The 9,510-nt window shown below is 38.9% G+C and overlaps 1 protein-coding gene across 1 annotated transcript; it reads left to right on the top strand.

Moving 5' to 3' along the window:
- Positions 1-2,220: 2,220 nt before the first annotated feature.
- Positions 2,221-8,814, top strand: CRYGS (crystallin gamma S). The gene is made up of 3 exons (XM_017538418.2): positions 2,221-2,362; positions 7,344-7,586; positions 8,289-8,814. Exons 1-3 carry the CDS (start codon positions 2,342-2,344, stop codon positions 8,559-8,561), a joined length of 537 nt encoding a protein of 178 aa, XP_017393907.1. The 5' UTR covers positions 2,221-2,341; the 3' UTR covers positions 8,562-8,814.
- The last annotated feature ends 696 nt before the right edge of the window (positions 8,815-9,510 follow it).

The following is a 9,510-nucleotide window of genomic DNA, read 5'->3' as shown; positions in this document are numbered from 1 at the left end:
CCCAGCGGATTGTCCTAAGCAGTATCTTTTCCATAGCTGTAATTTATCCTCTGCCTGAAAATAGGTAAGCCTTATTAATAGAAATAAGGCTTATTAGGAACGGCTTATTTCTAACTTACAGAAAAGGCAGCCATAAGAAGGTTGGATTTTCCCAAGACTAGAGCCAGGGAGTCGTAGATGACAGCGAGGCAAGGTCTCCATGACTTTTCTTCGCATATCTTTCTACGTACGCACACTCGTACCATGCAGAGAGCAATGAGAAATACACACACACAACCCATATACACGGATAGCCCCCGCAAAGGGAGGGGTAACAATCGGACACTGCAAAACATAGATTTAAAATATCAAACCATCGCAAAGCACCTAGACCGTTGTCTTCCTTGGAATCAAGAGCTTCAAACTCCTTAAGAAAAAGTAAAGCAGCATCTGAGTTAAACGTAGATCACTTAGGAGACCTGAGGCCTGAGGGTTGACTTGGCGCATCTGTCGCAGAGAAGAGGCAAAGCGCATATCCAGACACCGCCCGAGGACGCCCTCTGGGCCGCCGTCAGTCCACGACCCCAAGCGATGCACACCCCGCCGTGGTCCGGCACCCTTAGGACCGTCAAGCTTTACTTTTAATTTTAGAAAAGGCTTCCAGTGTCGTTCCTCAACATATCAAGTAAAGTTTACATTTGATTGGGAAACACTTCTTTAAGAAAAGTGAGTGAAATTACCAAATTATCAAATGAGTGAAATGAATCTGATCACTAATAAGCATTGGTTCATATGCTCTCTGGCCATTTAATTAGTAATTCTATCAAAAAAGTCTTTTGTATTTCTAAAGTAAAAATTAACCTTCAGAATGTTTAATTCTAATTGAAGTTTACTTAGTTTTTATTTTAAGATGAAATTCAAGAAGCAGAGCATTACCAAATAAACACTGGAGTAATAGAAATGTATTTTAGATATTGCTATTTGTTAATGAAATAAATGATAGATACTTTTTTTAAAGTTTATAAAATTCAGAAAACTAAGAATATAGCTTAATATTTTCTCAGTAATCTTTATATCAAGGCACAGTTGGCATTTTCTGAATAGACCAGAATACATCCCATTTATTAAGATATTTGTTGGATGGTTTTGTTAATAGAAGGATGAGGAAGTTGGACTTTTGAGAATATACTTGATCAGTTAAAGTTAAAAATGGAGAAAAGTTAATTTGTTTTTTTTTTTTTTTTAAGTTTACATAAATGCAATCTCATTTCTAAAGTCAGAGGTGTATTGGGACCAAAAAAATGTTCTCCAAACAGGTTCCACGGCTGTATTGTGGGCAAAGAAGACCACCTGCAGGTAGCAATTTGTGTTCAGTTAGCTAACCTTTGGCAAATTCAGGAGTCCCACAGTTACTTTTCTATATACCATGGCATCCTTTTTGTGCATTAGAGCTCTTTTTTTAAAAAAAAAAAACTGTTTTTAGAAAATTAAGTAATAGTTGCAAGAATAAGTCAGTGAACTTTAACATACTCTTTATTTAGATTCGATTCACCACATGTTAACATTTTGCTACGTTCTCTTTACCACCCTATGTAACAGTATTATTTTTGCTCAACAATTTTTGAGAGTAGGTTCCAGACATCTTGAACCTTTCTTCTCTATACGTTAGCATGTGTGTCCTAGAAACAGACATTCTCTTACCTAGTCATGGTACAATGATCCAATTCAAGAAGTTAAATTTTGATGCAATAGTATTATCTAATTTACAGTACATATTTAAATGTTTTCTGATTGTCCCAGCAGTGTTCTTTATAGTGACTTTTCCCCCAAAACACAAGATCATGCATTGCATTTAGTTGTCATGTAAGTTTTGTTGCTTTTAGAACATGTCACTTCTGTCCAGAAATAGAGGTAGTCTTCTGACTCTTACCTCCCACAAGCTTTGTTGAAGAAAAAGGACATTAGGAATTTCAAAGAGGCTGCTTGCCATTTAAAAACAAAAAACAAAACAAAACAAAACAAAAAAAAAACAGCATAAAAGCAAAAAGGGACTCTTTTGTTTTTAATTTTTAAAACTTTGTCTGGGTTTTGGTTTCTTGACTCAGCAAAGTCTATAATGCAGCAGGGCTTGGTAAGCATTAAAGGCGGTACTGAAGCTTTCCTTTATTTTATAATCCCGATTGTTTTTTCTAGAAACCATCAATAGCCTCTAAATGACTGACTCAATTTTTGGATCCTATTCTCATGACTAAGCAAATGTTTGACTTGAAACCAGCCCATATAAATGTCACTGTGCCTCTAACTCTCTGTAGCCATTCCCGAATTTCTTTCAGCGCTGGGAAAACCAGTCTATGCACCAAAAATGTCTAAAACTGGAACCAAGGTAAGTAAATGGTCATACTGATTTTTAGCCTACCCACTTTTCACTTAATGATGCATTGAAAGGAACACACAGAAAAGCTTTTGCTTCTTTGCCTAGAGGTGAGTATGATAGTGGTTAGAGCACTGGGATTGAGACAGAAGATTGAGAAATGCTTATCATATTTTCTATTGTTTACAGAATTACCAAACATTTTATTGAGGGTTTATCTTTATGTATGGTGCTATGTTGAATACTGTACAGGTAAATAATGTGTAAAATATTATTTCTGCCTTCTAGCAACTAATATTCTATGCAACTAATATTCTCCATAGGAATAAGACATGCTAATAGGGATTATATGGAGCAGAAAACTTTTAATAGTCAATTTTGTTTCTGAAATTTAGCCTCAACCATTAATGTTCTGAAAGGCCAAAGTGGATGGGCCAATCAGGTGAATAAAGTCCTACTTATCTCCTTCATTCAAGCAATTATTTTTATTCGTTCCCCAAATAAAGTGCTCCTTTACAGTCAGAAAATTGCCTCTAAAATATCTGACTCACAGTTGCTGGATTGGAAATTAATCTCTCAGGTAGGGCTTTGGGAATGAGGGAATATGTCTTCATTTTCTTTTTAGGTCTCCCACTGATGAGACAAAACTGATGCCTGATTTTTACCCCCAGCTATTTGAAAATTTTCAAAACCCATTGAATCCTCAAAGAATGGGAAAGAAATGTTGAATATTTGTATATCTTTCACTTATATTCTCCAAATGTTGACATTTTGCCATATTTGCTATCTCCATCTCTTTCTCCTTACTAAACCATTTGAAAATTAGTAGCAGACTTTATTATACTTTTGCCTTAAGTATTTAGGCATGTATCTCCTAAAAACAAGGACATTTCCCTGTACAAGCACTGTATCATTATCATGTCCCCAAGATTTATCATAAATCTAATAGCTAATATTAAGACCATATTCAAATCTCCCCAGACTGTCCCCAGAAATGTGCTTCATGGTGGACTTTTCCCCTAATATAGGATCCAGTCAAAAACGATGTATTGCATTTGATTGTCATGTCTCTTTGTTCTCTTTATTTATTTTTTTTAGCCTCTCTAAAAAAGTCCCCCTACCCTTTCTGTTGTTCTTGAGACACTGACATTTTTCAACGCTTAGGCCAAATGTCTTCTAGAAAATCTTACAATCTAGATGTCTAATTGTTTCCTCATGTTTAGATTCAGAATAAATATCTCTGGAAAGAAAGCTACATAGGCAATGTTGTGTGCCTTCTGTTGCATCATCTCAGAAGGTACCTGTTAACTTATTCCATAATTTATTAGTGCTTGATTTTTTCCATTGGAAAATAGAACTAATGATCATGCTTGTCATTCAGAAGGTTTAGGGAGAAAAATGTGTCTTTAGTGCTCTGAGGTTCTTAAAAATACACCATGCAAATCCCACTAAAAAAGAATTTAAAGTCCTTAGAGGAGGAATATCCATGTGTCTTGAGGGAAAGCAACCATTTTAGATGAAAACATCTGCTTTTAAAGATTTCCAGAGCAGTAATAGTGTATTCTTTTTTATTTATAGCTGAGTTGTCCATTTAGTTAAATAACGTTTGCTTGCGAGGGCAAAGGAGAGTGTAAATGATTTCTTACTCTTTCTCATTGCTTCTTCCTTTCCCACTATCTTGCTAGCAGTTTAATCAGAAGAGTTATAGACTTGGCAAAAGGAATGGATTTTATTAAGTATGTTTTCGTTACCTCTGGGATACTCAAGACATTTTTCTTTCTGCTGCATTGGATTAGTAGGCCATTTTTCCAAAAATAAACCTGAAAATGATAGGAATTTTGTAATAGTTTTTAGGAAAACTTTCTGCACATTTCTTAGCCTTCTCTACAAAATGTTTTGCCCAAGGGTCAAAACCTCTCAGCTGACAATAGCATGAATTTCATGGTTATTCTGCAAATAGAAATGGAGCACGGCTAGGTGCAACATTTTCTGGCTCTGAGATTTAGAAAGTCTCCCACTGAAAGGAGAGCTTAGTCTTGGAGCTCAGTAATGATTCCATGGCAACAAGATGAGTGCTTTGTTTCAACTTTTGGATGGTTGGCTGGTCTCCTGGGAGGGTGGACATCAGGTGACCTTATCAGGTATCATGTATATTTTTACTTAGCAGATATTGATAATGAGTCACACAAATGTGCAGAAGGCAGTAAATGTGAGAAACTATGAAGTGAAATAGATGGTATTATTAACTTCATTTCCCATAGGATATCTTTTGCAAAGGCTCTTTCTGGTGAATATTTGGTCAAGACCCAAAGGCAAATAGAACATATGAATTAAGTTTAGAATCTATCCATTCTTAGAGAAGTTATTTGACTTTCCTAAAGATCTCTCCACACGTCACGAGGAAGAGACCTCAGGATCAGGCTCAGTCTTGTTTATCGTTCAAGAGAGTAAATGCTGCCATGTTAAACAGAGCTAACTGTGCAGGTGGAAAGACAGCAAAGGAAAATCCAGTGACAACAGATTACTCACTAGGAGTTTTGCGCTGCAGCCCACCGGCTTGCCTGTTAACTTGTAACTAGGTAGTGACATTAGGCCAATCACTTAACTTTACCTGTGAAAATGGTAGCAAAAGCTTATTGGCAATTGTGAGTCAGATATTAAACTAAGTATTTATATATTTTATTTATTTGTTTGAGATGGAGTCTCGCTCTGTCACCCAGGCTGGAGTGCGTGATCTCGGCTCACTGCACCCTCTGCCTCTTGGGTTCAAGCGATGCCCGCCTCAGCCTCCCGAGTAGCTGTGACTACAGGTGTGTGCCACCAAGCTCAGCTAATTTTTTATATTTTTAGTAGAGACGGGCTTTCACTGTGTTAGCCAGAATTGTCTTGATCTCCTGACCTCATGATCCACCCACCTCAGCCTTCCAAAGTGCTGCGATTACAGGCATAGGCCACCACACCTGGCTAAACTAAGTACTTTATCAACATCCCCTTGGACCCTCAGAACATACCCATCTGCAAGAGACACTGTCATCCTGTTTTGCAAATGAAGAGCTGTAGAGAAAGGTTCATTGCCCTGTCCAAGGTCACAGCGCAAGAAAACAGTAGTAGTATTGGGATTTTTTTCTTCCTCCATAAGCTGAAGTACCATGTATTTCAATCTGTTCTGAGCTAACATGGGAAGGTTGCTGAAACACATAAATGTGGGCAGGGGAAAAAGGAGATGAAGTAGATGATTTAGGGATGGGAAGGATAAAGGACACTTTTAGGGAACAGGAAAGAGAAGAATTGAGATAAACGTGAAGGGAAGGGAAAGATTAAGGTGGAGGGAAATAACTATTAGTATATTAATATCTAGAAAGAACCACCCAGCATAGAGAAGAATGCAGTTTTATGTCTTTTTGTGAGTCATTCTTGGTTTCTTCCTCTCCTCATTCCCTCCATCTAATTAGTCATCAATCCCTAAAGTTCTTTACTGTTTTCTCATCATCATTCACGTTGCAGTTGCCTTTTGGTTATCCCTCATCATCTCTCGCCTGGCCCACAGCAGCCATCTGTTTCTAAGCACAGACTGCTAAGTACAACTCTCACATAATCACCAGAGGGATTCCAGCATGGTTCTCGTGTCGTTTTTCTGGCCTTATGCTCTAATACTTCACCACATATTCAATATATACTGGGCTTAATGAACTACTTATTGTCCTGTAATGGGCCATGTTCTTTCACTTCTTCATTCTTTTGAACATACTTATTCCTTTTCATTTGCCTCTGAAAACCACCTACTTATCCTTCAATCCTCAGCTCAAAGATCCTCTCAAGACAGTACCTGGCTCTGCTGCTTTCATCTGAAATGACTCACATAGTTTTCTCCTCTTAAATCCATAAAGTAAATCAGCCACAGGGTGGCGGCATAATGCCAGGTAATTAACTGTCCACAGCATGACACCTGTGGTTTCAGTTTAAATTATAACCTAGCATCGATCTGAAACTCCATCTTAAAAGAGATTGTGGACTTACTGAATAACAAGGGACAAGCTCTGTAGTCCATTTGTAGTTTTCATAGTGGTTTTCGGGAACTGCTTGGTGAATCCTTGGGAGTTCTTAGGAACTCTGTCTCATGTTTCAACCAGAAAAACTCTGGAGAGTTGTTTTAAAGCCAGGACTTCCAGGCTGCTGTAGTCTTCAAACAGGAAGCTGAAACTCAGAGAGGTGGCTCCATGAAGATGGTAAGGCTAATTGTGGAGACGTAGCTCTGCAGGCCAGACTTTCTATTTCTGGTTTCACAGGGCTGTGTATTTCTCAGTGCTATCCAAGACTTACCCCAGGCATTGTGGTAGAAACTTGATAAGAGTTTGAGGCAAACAGCATTCTTGCCTTATCATTTTGTTACTTTGCAACTACTCTGTTGGCAATAAAATAATAAAGAACATGATATATTTTCATATATGAAAGCTCTACATCCTTCTAAAACTCTCTAAAGCTAAGGTTTGTGCTTTATTTTTCCCTATATATCTTCATATCACCTAGAAGTCATTCATTTTCATGAAACAATTATTGAAGTCTTGTCAAGTAATGGGCACAGAGGATTGATAGCTCAAATAAGGCTTTGTATTTGCCCTTGGAAAAAGCGTACTAGGATTCTGGTGGGAGGGACAGACATACAAATGGATAACTTATAATATAATGTGGTAAGTACAGAGAGCTCTGGGAACATAAAGGAAGAGAAAATGAACTTGAGTCTGAGACTGCTGGCTTCCATTAGAGCACTCTTCTGTTTTGCTTCATGTTCAGCCCTCAGGAAGTATTCATTTCTATCGTTGACAACTGAACTTGTCTGTCAGAAAGCAATGTCATAAGGTAACATGCAGCTACATATTTTTCCTCAAAATTGAGGAGAAAGGAATTTCTAAAATAGGCATTATATTCTTAATTTTTATCTGTGAATAAAGCCACCCAGCTTCTCAGCTCTTCCTCTGTTTGCCCTCTACTTCAGATTACTTTCTATGAAGACAAAAATTTTCAAGGCCGTCGCTATGACTGTGATTGCGACTGTGCAGATTTCCACACATACCTAAGTCGCTGCAACTCCATTAAAGTGGAAGGAGGCACCTGGGCTGTTTATGAAAGGCCCAACTTTGCTGGGTACATGTACATCTTACCCCAGGGAGAGTACCCTGAATACCAACGTTGGATGGGCCTAAACGACCGCCTCAGCTCCTGCAGAGCTGTTCATCTGGTGAGTCTGGGGATTCGCGCACTCCCTCTCTTTCCCACGCCCTCTGTTCACTTTCTCTTTTGCTTTTAGGTGAAAATTTTCTTGAGTTTTCTCTACCTCTTAATGAATGGCTGCTTGTTGGCTGCTGAAGCTTGAGTAACTCTTAGATGAGTTCATTACAAGAATGACTACACTAATTTCCAGGGTGCTCTCTCTGCCTTTTTTTTTCTTTTTTCTTTTTTTGAGATGAAGTCTCGCTCTTTTGTCCAGGCTGGAATGCAGTGGCATGATCTCAGCTTACTGTAACCTCTGCCTCCCAGGTTCAAGCGATACTCCTGACTCAACTTTCCAAGTAGCTGGGATTATAGGTGCCTGCCACCATGCCTGGCTAAGTTTTGTATTTTTAGTAGAGATGGGGTTTCACCATGCTGGCTAGGCTGGTCTCAAACTCCCAACCTAGCGATCTACCCGCCTTGGCCTCCCAAAGTGCTGGGATTACAGGCCAAAGCCACCAAGCCCAGCCTCTCTCTGCCTCTTGAGTGTTTTGAATAATTAATTTTTTCTCATGGAAAGTTAGCTGTTTTAGTCAGTACACAGTGGGATGGGAGTTCAGATCATCTAGCTTTCAAGGTGATACATTCTGAACAATACTGTTCTCTAAGTTCTTGACCTACTGGTGATTTCCATCGTGGTTTCTGTTCATTTTCTCCTATGTCTTTTCAGCCTAGTGGAGGCCAGTATAAGATTCAGATCTTTGAGAAAGGGGATTTTAATGGTCAGATGTATGAAACCACTGAGGATTGCCCTTCCATCATGGAGCAATTTCACATGCGAGAGATCCACTCCTGTAAGGTGTTGGATGGTGTCTGGATTTTCTATGAGCTACCCAACTACCGTGGCAGGCAGTACCTCCTGGACAAGAAGGAGTACCGGAAGCCCATCGATTGGGGAGCAGCTTCCCCAGCTGTCCAGTCTTTCCGCCGCATTGTGGAGTAATGACATGAACGGGGCCATATTCTTCCTGGGGCCCAAATGCTGGCTGGCCTTGTGGTCCAAATAGGCATCATCAATAAAACAGTTGGCATGCATCCCACTGCTGACTATAACGCCTCTCCTTAAATGCTTCTAGGGACCAGCACTATAGTGCTCGCCACAGTGGGAAGTTACACAAAGCAACACATCTGTCAGATTACCAATCTAGATCTTTGTGCCAAACAAAATGAGATTGCATTAAAAGGTTAGAAAATCATACTGCCATGTGGTGGTTCCTTTGCTTATGTTTTGCATTAATTCAACAGGCGCAGCAATAATTGCTACCATTTATTGAGTGCCTACATTATTTCATTTTCTCTTCACAACCCTGTGAGAAGTAGTTCGTCTGTATTTTATAAATAAGGAAACAGAGAAATTTAAAATTTGCCGAATTCACCAGTTAGTGAATGGAGGAGCCAGGATTCATTCCAGGCTACTTCTGCTCCCAAAGTCATTGTTCTTATTTCTAATACATGCATTCAACACATTGGCTAGAGATCTCTGCATCTAGTGTATGTAGAAGCCCCTGAAAAATTTTAAAGGCAGAAAGGACAGGGTCCTCTGAAGGTCCAGTTGAGGAGACAGAGTATCCATCAAGAAAAACCAGCGAAAGCAGCGTTATTATTTGAAAACAGTGGAGCCATAAGCCACATAAAGTCCTTGTTTAAGATCCAAAGACTGCTGTGTTAGTTACTTGTCAACCCTAAGTTTAGATTTTTTGTGTAAAGAAAGGACATATTAAAAATGTCCCTACATTATAATAGTTGAAATGGAGTTTTATCAAGTTTTACTTAACTCTGAGTAACCCCTGAGATTTTATTTAATCTTTAAGAGGACAATGATAAAGGAAACAGTATGACTAGGAGTATCTAGTGAGCATTCAAGTGAACCTGGGGGTATGCAGAATGCACCC

The sequence above is a fragment of the Cebus imitator genome, unplaced genomic scaffold, assembly GCF_001604975.1.
Source record: "Cebus imitator isolate Cc_AM_T3 unplaced genomic scaffold, Cebus_imitator-1.0 Scaffold111, whole genome shotgun sequence".
NCBI lineage: Eukaryota > Metazoa > Chordata > Mammalia > Primates > Cebidae > Cebus > Cebus imitator.
This window is presented reverse-complemented; position numbering and strand designations above follow the sequence as displayed.

Bases quoted from the DNA above. Each gene is read 5' to 3' on its own strand.
- CRYGS (XM_017538418.2), top strand. From the start codon at position 2,342: ATGTCTAAAACTGGAACCAAG. The intron at 2,363-7,343 runs GTAAGTAAATGG...CCTCTACTTCAG, and splicing joins TGTCTAAAACTGGAACCAAG to ATTACTTTCTATGAAGACAA. The intron at 7,587-8,288 runs GTGAGTCTGGGG...ATGTCTTTTCAG, and splicing joins CCTGCAGAGCTGTTCATCTG to CCTAGTGGAGGCCAGTATAA.